This window comes from Pteropus medius, unplaced genomic scaffold (genome assembly GCF_902729225.1).
Source record: "Pteropus medius unplaced genomic scaffold, Ma_sr-lr_union100, whole genome shotgun sequence".
Taxonomy (NCBI): domain Eukaryota; kingdom Metazoa; phylum Chordata; class Mammalia; order Chiroptera; family Pteropodidae; genus Pteropus; species Pteropus medius.
The window spans coordinates 16,539,781-16,559,185 of NW_024344240.1; the positions used below are offsets into that span (position 1 = coordinate 16,539,781).

A 19,405-nucleotide genomic window follows, 5' to 3' on the forward strand; every position below is an offset into this window, starting at 1 on the left:
AAAAAAAAGGTCTCTGAAGATTATAAGGATTAAGCCAGCATAAAATCCAGAATCTTCTTCATGATACTGGTTCTTAAGGAAACCATTTTTGTCAACAATAGTGTATACAGTTGTGGTGGGGGGCAGGGAGGAGTTAAAAGTAATAAAGAAAATTCGTACCTGATAGAAGTAAGGGATCCTTATCTAAAGACTTCTTAACATGATCAGATTCACCAGTCAATGAGCTTTCATCAATTTTAAGATCATTGCCTTGAATAAGTATGCCATCAGCTGGAAGAAGATCACCTAAAACAAAAAGCAATAATATGCTAAACTGTAAGCAAGATTACAATAATTCTACATCTAGTATCACATCTATTACTCTTTTTTACTTACCATATTTCACTTGCGCAATATCTCCAACAGTAATGTCAGCTACAGGTATCTGAATGACCTGACCACCCCTGATGACTGTGAACTTCTGTTCTTGTTCAATTCGACTCTGTAAACCTCTAAACTGTTTTTCCTTACTCCAGTCATTGAAAGCTGTTACTAACACCACACACACTACTGACAAGAGGATCGCAGCTCCTTCAATCCAGCCTGTTTCACCTTCACCTTCTTCCTCTCCAACGGAAACTTCTCCACAAACTATTTGGAAAGAAAGAAAAATGCTCATTAAAAAGTATTCTGAATTGAAGGCAATAGACATGTAATAAGTTAATTTCACTATATACAAGTTAATTTCACTGACAGCTCTAAACACCTTGATGAACTCAAAAGCATTCTATAAGCATGACAAGAATGCTGAATATATCAATTTCAACTTCCCTGCCTCTGAAGATTCTCAACCTCAGCATAGGTAGGCACTTTAGGGTACTATTTAAGAGTAAGGACACTGGAGAAGATTAAATCTCAACTCTCAGGCTAGTTACTTATTTTTGAGACTCGGTTTCTTCTGTCAAATTAGGATATCACTACCTACCCCAGAATTGTTGAAAACTCAATGAGAAGATACTTAGGTAGATTAATAGCTAAGATATGCTTTGTATTCAACCAATGGTTAATGCTATTAACAATTACATATGGTAGACAAAATGCACATGAGAAGTATTAAGTGCTATTCATGAATCATGCTTACTTGCTATTATCAATTTTACTGGAGTATGATCAAATGTTGGCTTTCAAGACATAAAAAGTTAAGCAAAGTGCTACTTATTAATTCGACTACTTGATAATTTGCTCTAGGTGCCAGACACTATTTTAGAAGCTAGGGATACAGCAGTGAATAAGAGATACAAGCTCTGTCTCCTCAGGGAACCCATACTCAGATTGGTAAGTTCAGATGATATATGAAGAATGCAGATAATAAAACAGATAATTAGTATCAGATATATTAAGTGCCATAAAGAAAATAAAATATGGTGGTGTGGTATTAAATGAAGAAAAAGGGCTAACTATGGTTGGGTGAACAAGAAGGCTCCTCTGAAGTATCCATGACATTTGAGCTAGGAGCCAGATGATAAAGGAGAACAAACCATATAGCTTTACGGGAAGAACATCCCAGGGACAGATTGAAGCCAGCGCAAAGGCTCTCTGGCAAAAGATAGGGGAGGAAAAAAAACCTCTCAAAACTGTAAGGTCAATAATGGCAAAGAAAGAATAATAGAACAGGGTCTCTTAGACTTTGGACTATAATCTATTTGTGAGCCTAAAATCAGTTCAGTGGCTCGTGACCAGCATTCTGAAAACTGAAACAGAACAAAATAGAAAGGATATTCATGTATTGTTTCTTGACAGCTTACTTTGGTTATTTATAAATTCACATGAAGCCATATGTTCTTCTGCATTCCTATATGAAGTTGTTTCTTTTTGAGGGTTGAGCTAAAATCTCTGAAAGTCAATGGTTCTCTTAGGACAGGTGAAGTAGGAAAAGGATTATTCAGAATAAAAGAATGAGTAAATAAAGGACACTAGAAACAATTAAGGCATATTCCAGGATTGTGAGCATGAACTGAGCAGAGGATCTGAGGTGCAGGGTGCTAAATAAAGATTAATCTAGGAGAGCTACGTGGCACAGGTGAAGGGGGAGAAGACAGAGATGAGAGAAAAATCAATTGAGGATGAAATGGAAGGGATGATGTAAACATTCACAAAAAATTTGCCTCATATTTCATGAATGTATAGTGGAATTTTCCAAAGACTACATTACATGTGCTAATATAACACAATGGATACAGAAGCAGATGAGAATCTAGTTATCTTCAATTAAGCCAGACATTAAAGAAATACAATGAAATGAAAAACACCACTACTCTTTTCATTATTTCATTTAAAACTTCATTAATAATAATTAAACATAGTAATTATAATTACATATTTATTTTAACAATACTTAGTTATTTTAAATGCACTGATAAATACTTTAAAATTTCTGTTTTAATTTAGAATCCAGTAAATATTGATAGATATAACTCAAATGATCAAAAGCTCTTTACTTTAATACTTACACTCTTAATATTTTAAGAGTGTAAAGGGGCCCTGCGACCAAAGAGTTTGAGAGCCATTAGTAGTATACTAGTGACTACAGATTTATTAATGACATGGGTTATAAGACATTTTGATAATTTAGATTTCTATGACTGTAGGTCTATAATTCATGGATTTCCTTTTAAGCAGATTAGTGCTACTTAACGTTAAAACGTAATATGATGAAAAGATACATAGAGTTCATTAATAAATGTTAAAAAGAATTAAGTACAAACACTAACTTCTCACCATGGAACATCTTTAGATATTTTATTAACACCGTCTAGTAGATTCCGAATCTCTTTAAAGGGCTTATGATACCGACAACTCTAGATTACCCTCCCAGTTGAATCTAATACTAATATCTCCTTAAGCAAATTTGGGAAAGGACCTGTCAACAGATCCCACAATGAAGCGGTCCCAATTCCATAAAGATTTGTCCAGACCTTATCAGTAACAAAATCCACTACCACTGAAAATACTTTTCTTTAGTTTTCTTATAGTCTTGTAATAAAAATGTTAAAAGTAAAAAGTTTTTAATAATCTGTTAACTCACTTCAATTCTAGAATACCAATTCCTAGTATTCTATAATGAGTTAGGTAAACTGAACACTAATGAATTTAGCTGTCTATTGCTAAACATGGTATGACTTCTTTTTTCAAATAAAAAGATACACACACCTACACATCCTCACACCTACCTATGCATGCATACATACACACGTGAGCACACACAGACACATGAACACAAAAATGTATTTTTAAAATCTAGGAGGATATATATCAAAATGGTATAGCAGTAATCTCTGAGAATGGGACTTTCAGTGAATATTATTTCCTCTGAATTGTTACTTTCCCCTTAATTTTTTCTATAGCAAAATATATACTATTTTATTATATTATTTACTAAAAATAAAAGTTTTAAAAATACTTTAGCTCAATACCGACAAGAACATTGCCTAAATCCTTTCTTATTTACATCAGTTATTCTCAATCACAGGTAGTTTTGCCCTCTTTGGTATACCTGGCAATGTCTGGACACATTTTTATGTTTTTGGTTGCCTCATCTGGGAGGTGGTATAATGAACACAGCAGAAAAGAATGTTCCAGTGCAAAAATGTCAACAGTGCTGCTGCTGAGAAACCCTCATATACACTGATCTCAGGTAAAAATAGCCTATTCTGGGACCAATTTTCTTCATTAAAAAAAAGTTCTCACATGAGCTGTAGGCATACCTTTGAAGGAATTATCTTAAATGATTACCTAAGCCAATTTTTATTAAGTCTTCATAACTTGAAAAGTATAAAAATGAAGCTTTCACAAAGAAAAATATTTTGGTGAATCACCCTCTTGATGTATCAAATACTATTGTTTCACTCTATAGCTACTTAAATATCTTGACCGAAACTCAAGCTAGATTTCCTAGCAGGTATAGAATGTACTGTCACTAATATCCATTTTAAATAAAATTTATAAAAGGAGAAGAAGATATCTGAGAGAGAAATGAAGGGCACAGAAAGGTGGAATAAAAAGAAAACCATTTACAGCTACAAGTTAAAGCAGATCTACCATTCTAGAATGTATTTTTTCATTGGCCAGGATATATTGTAGCACGAAAAATTCTAGAATGGCAAAGAAGTTACCCAGATCACATACATAACAATACATATTAAGAAATTCAAAAGTAATAGATCAAGTAGGAGAACAGAATTTTGCTTTCATAATGATTTCCTGAAAGATTGTCAAAACAAACAAACAAACAAAAAAACAAATGAAAAACAAATTATTTCACAAAAGTGTGCTAAAGAACTTAAAAACAGTGATGGCACAGACCATATCATATTTATGGCTTAGCTCCTTGTCAAACACACAGCATGTATATATGTGCAGGTTATTTAACCTCTGAGTCTCACTGTAGAGTGGAGGTGACACTATCTATACCATGGGGTTATTGTGAAAATTATCTGAGGTAATATATTTAAGGAATTACTAAAGGCACTATTAGAATGGTGCCTGGTACACAGTAAAAAAAAAATGCCAGCCTGCCATTATTATTACGTATTACATAAGCAAATGAAATGAACTTAGTAACACACATAAAAGTCCTTTTTTCCCTCCCCAATTTACTTACGTGCATTATCTCCTTCTGGAGGTTGATAAAAAGAAAGGCCCAGTGATACTATGGCTGCAATTTCTAATATAATTAAAGTGACATCTTGTAATGCTTCCCATACTAATTGAAGAAAAGTTTTTGGCTTTTTAGGAGGTATAAAATTCTTTCCAAACACTGCTTCTCTTCTTTCTATATCTGCAGGGTTTCCACTTAAACCTAATAATAATAATAAAAAAAAAAAATTTCAGTAAAGTTTTAATACTTACAAATGAAAATATTTATTTTATTCAAAACACATTCATTCTTTACACTTTAGATTCCAATTCAAAAAACCCTTTATCTTTACGTGTTAGTCATGTTCAAAATATAAATCACTGAAAACATGTGCAATGCTTTAAAAGAATATTTTAAGTAGGTAACTCAAAATTAGATTAAGAATTTTCACTTTTCCAAACTGCTTATTTTAGATCATACCATCTTGTAGACTGCTAAAGACTTAGAACCGATAAGACAATTTGATAGTTTTTATATTGAAATTATACATTTCCCTGACCTTTACTTACAATATTTCCCTCCAAAAATGAGGAAATATATAAATGTATTTTTTTTTTGCCTTACTTACTGCATCTTGGTTAACTTACTCAATGAAAGTCTTTGATTTTTCACTCATACTTACTAAAGAACGACGAAAAGTTAGTTAATTTATCACAAACTCTAAAACTTTTCTACTAAAATGTCTGTTATTCCTGGAGTGATAAAAGATTTGCAAGTTACAAAACACAGAAGACTTAGGATTTATTTCCAGTTGAAGAAATAGGTAGTATTATCGACTGACTGCACCTACTGTGGCTGTAAGGGAAAGGTACATTGTAAGACATATTTAATACCTGGAGTGTGGAATTAGAAAGCTGTGAGGGAATGTGAACATCGATTTTGCCTTTCCTTCACCCTACTGAACAAGTCCTCCTCTAATTTAACCCTGTTGATCTTGTCAAATCTAGATATATCCAAATTAGCTAATGCAGAGTTATGTACATACATTACTGTGGAGGTATGAAAACACAGCAGAGACAAATAACATTTTTCCTTAGTTTGTTTAAGAATATTGAAGAAGGGGGCAGAGATACCAGGATGTTATGACTTTTAATTTATCATCATAAATTCACCTTCATAATTAATTTAATTAACTTCAACTCTTTTTTAGGGGGAAGCAAGAGCTCATTCTAAGAGAACATCAAAGGAGGAAGACCGGAAAACAACAGATTACTGGAAAGCTGTCTGATGGCTATGTTTTAACTATTAATCTCAATGCAGAGACAGGCAGAGAGTAGAAGAGAGACAACAGAAAGTACACTGTTAGAATAAACAATGAAAAATATACAGATTTTAAAGTAATTATTTACTTTGTTAAAGATACCAAAAATATTCCAGAGAATGTTTTCACTAGCAACTCCAACAAAGTTCATACTGGGCAGTTCAGAAAGCATATTAGATTTCTGATGACAAAAGTCATCAACTGAATGCTTCCACAGACTCTAGGCTTTGAGATAGTCAATGGAAAGAAAGGCAGTGAAAGACTGTAGCAACTGTATTAGGGGGAAAGACAGTATGAGAGAAGAATCTTATAAATTATAATCCAGAATCCATACCCTGTTTCTTCAGACTAGAGCAATGCTTCCTAAATCACAACTGACGCAAACAGTTAAAACTGGTCTATGGTTTAAATGGGGGATAGCAGAATTGATGTAGTGAAGTTTCTCACAAAACAAAGTTAAAGAATTAAACTTTGAGATGTTGTTCTGAAATTCTGTGCTTGCTGCTTTTCAAAATAAATGTCCTTTCTTCTATGAAAGGATGATACTAGATAAGTTTATCTTATATTTTAATGCCCTTACTAACAAAAATACAAGATTGCTCTCTCCCCTTGTCAGTCTCCATTTTTTTCTAAGACATCTTCTTGAAGATATCGGTTCTATCAGTTTCGCTCACACGAAATAGAGCCTACCATTAATTATATATACAATACTTGGTAGTATTAAATATCACCACTGTAACTATAAAAATAAGTGATCAAATTTTAACATAAACGGTTATAACAAGGGCCAATATTTTATGTTAATTCTGAAAAGAACAACCATAGAGCTAAAGATAGCTTAAAAATTTATCTAGGGTTTGGGAAAGTAAAAAAGCAGCTGGACCTAGAGGTTATTGTAATTCTTCTATACTACCACCAAATATACAAGCACACATCTTGGTCACTATACCAATAAAGCTGTGTGACTTAAGAATTGGGTGGAAAAAGGAAGGCAGGAGTTAATGGTTCTGCTTTAAAGATTTTCACGTAACATGCCCATTAAGCAAATAAGAGGAAATTCTAGTAGATAGCTGGCTATCCATATCTGGAACTCACGGAGAGATCTGAGCCAGTCATTAATATATAGTTGATTCTGGAGCTATGGGCCTGATAAGAATTCCCAGAAAGCTAGCATTAAAGAAGAAAGCAGGGCTGAGGTGAGAACAATCCAACATGTGATGGTTAGATAGGGAAGAGAAGCTAAAAGCAACTGAGAAGAAACAGAAGCATGGAGAAGGGGGTATGACTCATAAACAAGTTCATGTAATACTATGGAAGCCTAGAAAAGAAGAGTTTTCTAAAAGATGAAGATAATGTGGCTGACTATACCAAATGGTATTACAAAGGTTGAGTAAGATGAAGACAGAGAATGGACAACTGGGTTTGGCTAAATGGAGGCTGATGACCTTGATAAGGAATCTTCCAGTAGAGTTGTATGTAAAGAAAGTCTGATAAGAAAGAACTGAACAGAGAATGGGAATGAGTAAATGGAAACAATAAGTGTCAATAACTTTTCCCAGGAATATAATATAATGGGGAGAAATAAAGCAGTAAAAGAGAATTAAAATGCATAAATACTACCAGTTTGTCTTTTTAAAGATGAGTGATAGATATTAAGCAAATTATTTACCAATTAAAATGATCAAGTAGAGAAGATGACACATGATACAGGAGATACAAGCTTATGCTAGAGTAAAGCCTTTAAAGAGGCAAGAGGAAATAAAACCCAAGGCATGGGTGTTAGTCCATTTTAAGTGCAGGAAGAGGCGCCCATTGTAAGGAGATAGAAAGCAAAGTTCGTGGGGAAGAGATACAGCTAAGCTGGTAAAACTGGTAATAAGACTACATGGTCCTAGTTTTAAAAATATAGTAGGTATGATATGAAATCATTAAGAATAACTTAAAAATAAAGATAATGAGAAATCTTCTGTCTAGTCCTGTTGGTTCAGTTGATTGTAGTGTTAGTGGCAATGAGGCCAAGGGCATGCGTGGCACTGATTTCCTCACGGCCCAGTTAGCTTCACAAAAAAACCATCGAAATTCATTCTAAGGGCATATGTGAAACCACTGCCAGCTTTAAGGAGGAAAGTGACAGGCAGTGTGAAGGGAGAAAGAAAAGATACCAGTCAGTATGCTGTTATCTGAATTACAACAAGAGAAGACAGTGGCCTCAAACAGGGTAGTGGGGACGTAAAAATGCAGGCACCGTGAGTTAAGACAGATGGAAGTTAGAATTTCCAAAGTGAGTAAGAGTGAGTGAAAGATTCCTATCAAAGTCAAGGCCACCTAACAGGTAGATAATAACAATTTCACTGGAAAGGGGAAAAACAGAAGTATGCTTTCAAAAGGGAAAGTTTGAGAAAATGAAGATGTCTAAAAAAGAATTGGGCTTTCAGCCTCACAGCTTGGGAAAAAAACTTGGATAGTAGCTACAGATGTAGGAATCATATGTACGGTTTTAGGAGTGGATGACAACACCCATGGAGAGAGTGTAGATGAAGAAGACTGTGTACAGATGAACAGAAATCTGTGGCCTGCCAACATCTCAAGGAAAGCATTAAGAGGCTGATGAGACTTGGCCAGAAGGAAGAAAGAAAACCCAAGAGTATAATGTTATGAAAGCTAGAACAGAATATTTTGAAAAAGAAGTATGTTCATTGTATTCAGAAAACAACTTAAAAAAATTCTAAAGCTATGCTACTTCAGGCTCTATTGAGCACAACTTTAAAAAATAATATGTATGCTACAAAGTTAGAGGAACAGTTACAACTAACTTCAAGAAACTCATAATGAAAACTAGTGACCCAAGCAAGTATTAAATGTCTAATTCTCTATTACAGCAGCAATAAGTTTCTAGGACAAGGTCATATAGGATCATCAATATAAAACCATCATTAGTAACTCTATACATGTATTAAAGCATACATGGCTGGCATACTATGGCCGTGAAAATCCTTGCTGAATGCCTGAAAGAGCTATGCCAACCTGCATAACCACACATATAGATCAGGGTATCAGAGCATTCTTGTACTAGCTGATAAGTCAATAATGATTTCTTCTGGGCAAAGGGATGATTTTTTGAGAGAGCTAAAATAGATTCTCATGTGTGAATGTTAGTTCTATTATATTATACCACAAAGACATAGTCAAAGAACATTACTAACAGCCTTATTTTTATGAGTGCAAATATAAACTGCCATCTGAAACATGGAAACGTAAGTCAGCCAGGGACAACTGCTGTTGACTATACCCTGCTTCCTACCATATACGTCTTTTGTTTCTTTCTACCACTGTTTCCTTTTCTTATTTTCTTTGCTTTTTTTCTCTTCTACCTAATTTTAGCAACCACCACTTAAAAAGGTTAGTGTCTCATTTGCTTCTTGCCCTTCACAAGTCCATGAAGCCAAGCCTCTTACGGAATAAACTACTTGGTACCTGCCTTTATTTTTATGAATTCATTTTTATCTTTTGTTTAATGCAGTACAACTGAGTGATAAACATCAGACCAGGGCTACAGATTTGCATTCTAGAAATATTATTAGAGGCTGGTCTACCATTCAATATAAAATATAATGTAGATAACATAGAAAACACATTAAAATGAAAAAGATACCAAAAGCTAGTGTAAAAATAAAAGGATCAAGAAACATGATTTAGAATAGGAATGAGAAAGTCAATGTAGGAAAACAATAAAGATACAGAAGAAAAAACTATAAGTAATTTCATTGAATTAGGATGTTATGAGCAGGTTATTTTGGCATAAAAGTACTTTCTTGGATTCTTGAAGACTATAGGTAGATGCTTAATCTAATAGATAAAGCTAAAAATATAAAGTTACAAGTCTCAATTCCAGTTAACCTTGAAATTTATAGTTCTAAGTCTTTTAAGAGTAAAGATGGTTAATCAGAACCACTGGGAAGTTTTTAATTTGAAAACCACATCTTCCCAAAACACCTCCGATTGATCAGGACACATATAGTAGGCTTCAAATCAAGTTAAAGAACTACTCTGTTAGAAAATAAGCAATAAAGTAGCAGGCCAAATGAAGGAACACACAAAAACAACTTCCTAAATAGGGCGTGGGTATTTTAAACACTAACTGATAAGCAGGATCTGAAAATCAAATTTTTTTCCATCATGTAAGTCCTGCCATTAAAAAATACTATCGAGAAGAGAGAACACAGTTACCTCTTATTCAAGATTCCTCTCTTCCGCAAGCTGTATGAGCTGAACTTTTTTATAAATAGGTGGTTCAATATAATGGTTAAAAGCATGTTACCTGTAGCTAGAATGTCAAGGTATGAATCCCTGCTCTGGGCTTATGACATGTGAGACTTTACAGGTAAAGTCACTTAGTCTTTTGTTGTAAGTGCTTTGGCTGTAAAATATGATAAGGCTGTTGTGAGAGTAAAACGAGTTAATATATGTTAAGTACTAACAACCAATCTGGCACCAAAAGTGTTATGTGTTACTTATCATTTTTGCTACTGTTCTTAAGAAATATCTTCAGTTGTTCTCCCAGACTTTATATCTAATACTGATATCCCCAATATTTCTGATTTTCCTCCTCCATTCATTTTTCTCTAATACGCATATCACTAACACACTATACATTTCATTTAGTTGTCTTGTGACTTTGCCCCATGTAAAAATAAGGCAGTGATTTTTGTTTTATTCATGACTGTATGCTTGGAACCTAGAAAAAGTACCTGCCACACAGCAGATATCTCATGAATACACACAATCCCGGCAATTCTAAGAAGCACATATTCTTACATTTTATTAACATCTCTGAAATTGGGATGTAATTTAATTATATACCTAAATTATTTACAAGTAAAACTGCCAACACTAAATCTATTGTTACGGGGTATATAAAATATATGACAATTAACAATCTAGATCTGATGAAAGAATGTATGTGTCAATGAGTGAATTAATAAACGAAAGAACTAAAGCGACTGACAAACTTCAGTTTTACCTAACCAAAATTCATGTACTTTGAAGAATGATTTTAATGCTACTTTCCCTAACTATAAGCAGGTTATACTAACAAAAAAGTACTTGGTGTCTTGATCATTTTCTTGGGCAGATAAACTCATAGCAGATTATACCTGATGATGATTCGTTTATTATCATTTGACTAATTGATCAGTGACAAATGCTCATTAGATGAGTGAATTATTTCTAAATTGAACTAAAACTACTCCTCTGGAAATAATACTCATTTAATCTTACAACTGTAAATACAAATATAATGCTTTGTAAAATATAAAAATAGCCTTTTTCACAATCTAAAAAACATTTCAAAATGACAAACTATATATATAGACATCGAAGACAGCAGTTTGTTCAAATTTTAACAAAAATTAAATTCACAATACTAGGAAGATGAGTAAGAATTTTCTAAGAATAAAAGAGGGAAAAATATTGCACACATTGATTTAATGGCCAAAGCAGCAACAATAGACACAAAATTTTGAGTGTTAAGTGACAATTTCTAGAGATTACACACAGCTTCCATCATGTTGTCAAAGGCAACATATGTATCCCTTCCCTTAATTTTAAAAAATATTGTAATAGATGTAAAATTTTCAGTTAACTTAATAACTTCACTAATTAAAACAAAATTAATATAAGGAGTACTGCCAAAAATAACAGTGCAAAAGAGACTACAGTGCAAACAAATGGGAAATCATGTCTATAAAAACAGAATGCATCATAGAGGGGTATTTAGTTAACAGGAGACAGAATTTTAGTTAATAGCAGAGTAATACAAAGACATGTATGGTTGGGGGAAGTGCAGATTTGAAACCGAAGTTCAATATCATTTTTACGAACAAACCGAGTTGTTATATTGAGGGCTTTTTAATGTAAATGTTCCTATCAATTTGGTGATCATTCAACATTCAACAATTGGCTTTTAGATTAAATGTAGTAAGTACATATGATTGAATTCTTTAATTCAATCATATGTACTTACTACCAACTGAGAGTAGCATATTAATGTATAAATCTCTAAGGTGATATAAAGTTAGCTAATATTTCAAAGTGGGTTTGCATATGAACAAATTCCAAGTTTTGTCAAATACTATCTGTTAAAGTCTGTGAGTCTATTCCTGATTCTCTGAATTTACATCAACAACAGGGATCCCAGATACCTTAAAATGGTACAGCATACTGAAATTATAACTAAGAAGAGTTCACGTTTCTATTAGTGGTTCTGACTTGATGATAAGATCCAAAAAATCTGGAAGAGTTAACAGGTCTTGCAGAAAAAAGAACATACCCTAAGTGATCTGAGGAAGGCCTTTTAGAATATGTGTGAATTCTGATACTGTCATGCTACCTGAGAAAAATCAAAGTAACTGCCTATCATTAAAACAATGAGCAAGTTATACAAAATTATATAAAGGTTTAAAAAATTTTTAATGTGATATGATATTCTTTAACAATTTGGAAATAACTTTTTGCTATTACTTTAAATTTTATCACAAGTAGTAGCATGGCATAAGATATTTAAGAAAAAAATATTAAAAACACTTCTGCTTAATTTCTCTAGAATTGGCTTTGGAATACATATTTAAGTTTTAGCATTAATAATTTCTCGCCCTTACTAAAATAAGTTGTAGTCACCAAAGGTTCATCCTCATGTATTTGGAAATGCCTTCTTTGTGATGTGAAACTTCCTAACATTAATTTTATGTCCAACATGATCAATGTATGAAAGACCATCCTTCTCAAACCATTTCAAAGACCATAATGCACTGAAGTTATCATGAATTTTCCATCTTTGTTTCTAAAACAGAAACTTAATACAAATCAAAAATTATGAAACCAAAGGCTTCTTTGAACGTAGGGAAACTGAATATAATGCTGAGATTAAAAAACTATTTTTAATCAAAGAAATGTCTACTAGATCAAAAACTGCCATCTAATCAACTTCATTTGCTTTAGGACCATCTGAATTAATTACTAAAATTTAGGTTGAAAATATCTCCAATAGCTACTGGCAGTGACAACTATTTTAAGTCACCTGGCAAAATGAAGGATAGTGAGTACGGTTTATTTCCACTGAATGCCCTGAGGGATACCAAGCCTGGTTCCATCCTATCTAGCTAGAGGGGAAAAACAACCTTGCTATCATAAACAAGTGGCAATAATATGTACGACAGTAAAAAATATTTCCTCCCACTAACTGAAAATATATAAATTAATATGCAACATTATTTCTTAATTTAAAGTTACTTTAACTGCACCAATCTGAGAGTTAACCCATCTTTAATGTCACTAAAATTATGGCATAAGCATAATTTTAGTACAGTAGCCAAGACAGTATAAGCATGTTTATTTTTGAGTCAACGATACAGTACTCTCTGCACAAATAACTAAAAACAAATATAATAAAACTCACCTTCATTTGGAGATGTTTTCAACCTGGTGCAAATTCCATAGACATCTCCATAGCTTTCCTGTATTTTTCGTAATGCATCTGTAGACCTGAGCTCCATGAGAGCCCGCAGTTCTGCGAGCGTAATACCAAAGTCTCCATCATGATTAGCTTCCTTCAAAGAGTTTTTTACTCCACTATATGAAACTGAGTTGTTTGCCATGTCGCCCATCACAAGTATAATTTATTAGGAGGAAAATGTTTCCCAAAAGACACTAATTTTCACTTGATGTATTTCCAAGATGAAAATCTCTTAAATATGAAAATCTTTCTTAAACCAAATGCTCATTGTATGACTTCGTAAAGCAGCATCAGCAGCATTTCCCAGAGAAGTATCTTGACCTTTGGCCCATGATTAGTTTCCTCATATCAATCATGAGATGTACACATCTGTAAGCAGAAAACATTTAAAAGTTATTAAAATCCATCTTAGAGTATTGTGCATGCAAGCAAATGTCATCAGGTAAGCTAATGAAAGTACATCATTTACTTATGAAAATATTTTTTAACTGTAGCATTATGCCTTTAAAGTGTTTTACATAATACAAGATCAAAGTATAACTTCTAAATAGAATTGTATTATCAATCACATGAGATCTATTAAATGAAAATGTATACCACATGACTGAATTTTGTCTCTTTCAGTATTACTGTTATTAACAGTTATCATTAAGTACTTACGTTCCAAGCACTATGCTAGTTGCTTTAAATTCATTCTCTCATTTAATCATCACAATTTAATTCCAAGAGGTGTTACTACTCTCTACTCTTCTACGAGTAAAGTCTCAAAGAAATTGAGGGGTTTCTGCACAGCTAACAAATGCCTGAATTGGATGAGCTGGGATGTCTCCAAGCCCATGTTCCTTCTAGTAATACACAGACGTATCTCGTCAAACCTTTCATAGAGAATAGCCCCTGAAAGGGTAAAAAGCAAAATGAACCCTCTAAATGCTTCCCTGCAATTTTCCTAAGGCCACTCTGTGACACCACCATCTTTTGGGCTTCCTAAAGCTATCTTCCACCAAAATTTTTGTCACATGTCACTACCTCAGGTCTTCACTTGATCAGTTATCCTAAGAAATCCTCCACCCATTAGTCACTCTTTACTGTTACTCTATTTTCTTTGCTGACCCTTAGAATTATCTGAAATTATTTTGTTCATTTATTGATTTTCTTTTTTTTTTTTTGGTCTCCTTCCATCTACAGTTTTAGTTCTGAAGGCAGGACACAGGTTTGTCCTATGCCCTGAGAACCCAGAACTGTGCCAGACACACGGTAAACAATCAGTAAGCATTTGAGGAAAGAATAGATGCATTACTTTAATTTTCTTCAAAATACTTTCAAGTTCTCCTCTTACTCTAGAGGTGAGCTCTCAACTCTTCTTTCTCCATCTATGTGCTTTAAACAATCACCTCAAAGTTAATATATACACAACAATGGATTCACCTTATTCCTAAATCAGAACGCTCCCTCTCCCAATCACCTGATCCTAATCTCCTAAGCTTGAGATCTTAAATCATCGTAAATCACCATTCATCCTAAGCTCAGTTACTGAGTTGGGTTAACCCTTCCTTTGAGAACCCTCTTCTATTATAATCCTTTTCCTTCCTGATCTTCAAGTCCCCCTTGCACAATAATCATTCCCTTCAACTCAGGTTCTCTTTCATTCCAAAATTTCCTATATCCCTTCTGCATCCTGCTGCTACATTTTAGACTTTTAAATAGGCATGATGCCACTATATCTAAACCTACAGGATGAAAATACAGGCCTATGGCTCATGCCCCTTTTTGGCATTCAAGCCTAAGCTCTATTTTTTTAACCCATGTTTAATACATAAAATGTTTCATGATTAAGAACTAGAAAAGATTACTGGCAAGTGCAATTAATCTTCAGCTATGAAGTTGTTATGGGAATGTTTGCAAATCATGGTATGTGGTTCTCAAAGTATCCATCAAAATCACTTAGAGGGTTTGTTAAAATAATGATCACTGGGCTCACCTCCAGAGTTTTTAGTTTCAGTAAATTAGGGCGGGCTCCATAATTTGCTTTTCTAACACAGTTCCAGGTGATACTAACTCTACTGTTCCAGGGAAGACACTGTAAGAACCATGAGACAGGAGATGAGCTAAAAACTTTGAATTTATACCAGCTGGTTGAGGATGGCTGGTGGAGAAAAATTCTGCCTGCCTTGGGTTAAATTTGCAAGAATGTCGATTCTGTAAGACATTTTCTTTCATTGCCTGCTTCTTCCCACTTCACAAATCCTTATGCTTGCCCAATTATTACCAATTTTACTCATCTCCTAGGAAAAGAGGGTTTCCTCTTACTCATATATCAATTATTATAGTAACCCAACTTCAAAAACTTGTGAGGTTGTTATCTGATAATCTTCAGGAGTTTTCATACCCCAAATCTGTTGGCATCTGAACATCACCGCGACCATAAAACAAGTTATTTATTTACAGATAAAATAATTAAGGTTCATAAATCTGTTTGTTGAGGGGCATATATGTCATCATTCCTCTTGTTTCCACAAAGAGGAATTTTCCTCAACATCTGGCCTCTTACCCCACCAATTATCACTGAGGTGAAATGAGCTGCATGACAGGAGATTTTCTGAGAGCAAGTAGACACATGTACCTCTTCATTTCTCAGCCTTCTTTTGGGAACCAGATGTCTGCAAGACTCACACATTCTGGTCTAAGTAATTAGGGGCAGATCTCAAGGTTAAAAAACCTATTGTTCAAAGTGCCTGGGATGGGGGTGAATAACTGTTTAGTTCTGTGTTCAATATTAGAACCTCATTGCTGTCACAACAACAACAACAACAACAACAAAACAAAACACAAGTCCTTCATTTCAGTTTTTGTCATTAACAAAACTACTACTTCTATTTCTATGTGCCAATCTTGGTCTTCTCTCAACAGAAGGAGAAAAGGGTGTTATTTTCTGGGTGCCCTTAACTTTCTCAGGATACACAACAGAATACTAATAGAGCCAGGATTTGAATCTCCATCTGTGACTGAAAAGCCATGCTCCTTCCACTATAAAATATCTTCATTTCATGTCCTCACATTTATTAAGTTGAAATGGAAGTTTTCGTTGGTCATAAAAAGTCAAAAAATACCAAATGTGCCAATTTATAATAAAATCAGAATTCAAGAGACATTACAAGTAGATATTTGTTATTTGCCATCTCAGCACCCTTTCCTCCCATTTTTCAGCAACACCCCCATATCCAGACACCCCTGCCCATAATGATGACTAGTTTAGGAATGTGGATATGACTCATTGACGAATAGGCAGCAATGAGGCTTCTGCTGTGACTCTGAGGTAGAGACTTGTTTCTTCTTACTGAAAAATTTAGGATGTGGAAAGCCTCTGAAAAGGATCTAAAATAGAGGGAGAGAAGGAAGGAGAGAAAAGAAGATGAAAAGGAGGAAATGTGCCTGTCAGTGCTGGATCACTTGAGCCTCTTGGTCAATCAGTGCCTAAAGTCTGTCCTATCCCTGATCTTTTTGGTAATTTGTCAGTAAATTCCTTTTTGAAGTTGGGTTTTCTAACCCTTGCAACCCACATGGTTTTGATAAGTAGGTGATTACCAATCACGTTCAGTTCCCCACTGTTTAAAGAAAGGGGAAGCAAGGCAAGAGCACCAAATGCAAATGAGCCACTTTCTAAAAGTGACTATTTGAATTACTGATCACTTATAAATTATAAATCAGGCTGCTGTGTATTTCTAGATTGTCAAAAGCCTCTTCCACTATTTTCCTCTCTACCTATTCTTTACTCTTCCACTCACTCACCTAACTAGTGAATTGGCGAAAATGCTAAGGACAAGAAAAAAGTTTTGCTTTTTGCTTAACTACAATATGACAATTAGAAAGAGACACACTATTTGGGATTGAGATATAACAAAAAGTAGAACATTTAATTTTGCTCCTCTTTGTTCTCCAAAAGATTATGATCTTCCATTTAAAAAGTTTAAGAAGAAATGCTGTTAAGTGTAAGCTAAGGCCCCCAAAGAAGCAATTTTAAAGAAAACACACAGCTACTCTACGTAGGCCTTTTGGCCTACATAATTCATCCCAGAATCCCTGCAGGATGTATGATCAAACCACTCTTGGTGGTCTTGAAGGATTATGGGAAAAGAAGTGGTTTAAGACTAACATCTAACAAAGGGAGATAACAGACCTATTCTACCTTGCCTTGGACAAACACATCTATAAAATATAGACACAGTAACAGTAAATACACACCTTGTTAAATGTGTTGATACATATAAAACAATTTGAACTTAGCCTGGCACATAGTAAATGGTAAATATGTTAGCTATTTTTATTGTTATTTAAAAATATTTGCAGCTACATTCTACAGAGAATTCCCCCTCCCCCTAAGGGATACTCCCTCTACCCCACGCCACTTCAGATGAGGAATGTTTAGAAAAATATTTCTAAACCTAGAAGAAAAGAGAATCCTGATGATGTCTAATAAATGAAGCTCTGCTATGCAGATAAAGCATATAATGAATGACTATATCAAAAAAACTAATGAATGAAGGAGAGATACCAACTTTTATTTATATTGTAAATAATAGGCCCACTACACTTTGCATTGGTCAGGTCTAAATTACCATGAAATAATTCTGTAAAACAGTAAAGAGACTGTTGAAGAAACAGGAAACTAGTCCATTGAAGAACTAAAGGAATTCAGTGGAGGGGAGGAATGACTCATGATAGCTATCTTTGAACATCTGAAATTTTATAGTGTATAAAAGTGACTAGATATATTCTGTAGAGTACTAGAGGGCACAAAGAATGAAATGAAAAAAAGTTAGAGAGATTTTGGATAACAAGTTATCCAAAATTGGAATGGTTCTATAGGAGTTAATTTTATGTCAACTTGGTTGGATTGTCCAGGTATCAGGTTAAACATAATTTCAGGGTATGCATGTGAGGGTGTTTTGGTATGAGATCAGCATTTGAATAGGTAGCCTAAATAAAGCAGAGTGCCCTCTCCAATGTGGGTGGTCATCAACTAATCCACTGAGGGACTGAATAGAATAAAAAGTGAAGAGAGGGAAATTCACACCCACTCTCTACCCAAACGCTTGAGCTGAGACTTCCGTCTCCTGCCCTGAAACTGAGAATTACACCATTGGCTTCCCTGGTTCCCAAGACTTGACCTGAACTAAACCACTGCCTTTGCTGGGTCTCTAGTTTGCCGACAGCAGATTATTGGACTGCTCAGCCTCTATAACTGCCTGAGCCAATTCCTCATAATAACTAGTGTGTGTGTGTGTATTTCCTGTTCATTCTGTTTGTCTGGAGAAGTCTAATACAGGGTCCCTCAGTCAGAACTCTCTACTCCTGAAGTTGATTAAGCAAGATATAAAAAGAATGTATAGAGCGAGGCCTCAATACCTGAAGAAAGCCCATGCCTTTTTTGTGACAATTTTAATCTTTAAAAATCTATTACTATTTTAAAAGGTAACATCGCTGGTCCTAATGCAGTAAGCATGCTTTATACATGTACACAACTGACTTCCCATTCTCCATTGATCCTATTTAGCTTTTAAAAATCAAGATTCTTTTTAGGCAAGATTACTTCAGAGATAACATACCCCAGAAAAGAAAAGTTACTCTTTCTTGTATATAGTATTGAAATATACCATTTAATTTGAAGACCTAATTTGAATACCAATTGTACTCAGAAGCTTAGGAAAGTCATTTGATTAACTCTAAATTTAAACAAACTGGTTACAAACCAAAAGTTATTTACTTGTTAGAAACCAATTATTTCATTTGACCTTTCATTCATTTGTCTCTTAAAATGTCTTTTGAGTCAACAAGTTAAAGATCTCCAAGTAATCTTGATTTTTTTCAAATCACCCCCAATTCAGAATGAAATTTCAAAACAAAAAGTTGTAAACCTAAATTTTACTCTTCAATTTTCTGTTTACAGATTTTTAAACTACTT

The 19,405-nt window shown here is 34.1% G+C and overlaps 1 protein-coding gene across 4 annotated transcripts in view; it reads right to left on the reverse strand.

Annotated features, from left to right (window-relative positions):
* Nucleotides 1-19,405, reverse strand: part of ATP2B1 (ATPase plasma membrane Ca2+ transporting 1) — a 112,625-nt gene that overhangs the window by 48,265 nt on the left and 44,955 nt on the right. For all 4 annotated transcript variants that reach the window (XM_039869016.1, XM_039869020.1, XM_039869019.1 and 1 more), the window contains exons 2-5: nucleotides 13,390-13,815; nucleotides 4,640-4,837; nucleotides 376-630; nucleotides 160-285 (exon numbers count right to left, since the gene is read on the reverse strand). In XM_039869016.1, coding sequence (XP_039724950.1) covers nucleotides 160-285; nucleotides 376-630; nucleotides 4,640-4,837; nucleotides 13,390-13,597 — 787 coding nt within the window. In that variant the 5' untranslated portion in view covers nucleotides 13,598-13,815. The remainder of the gene's footprint in view (nucleotides 1-159; nucleotides 286-375; nucleotides 631-4,639; nucleotides 4,838-13,389; nucleotides 13,816-19,405) is intronic.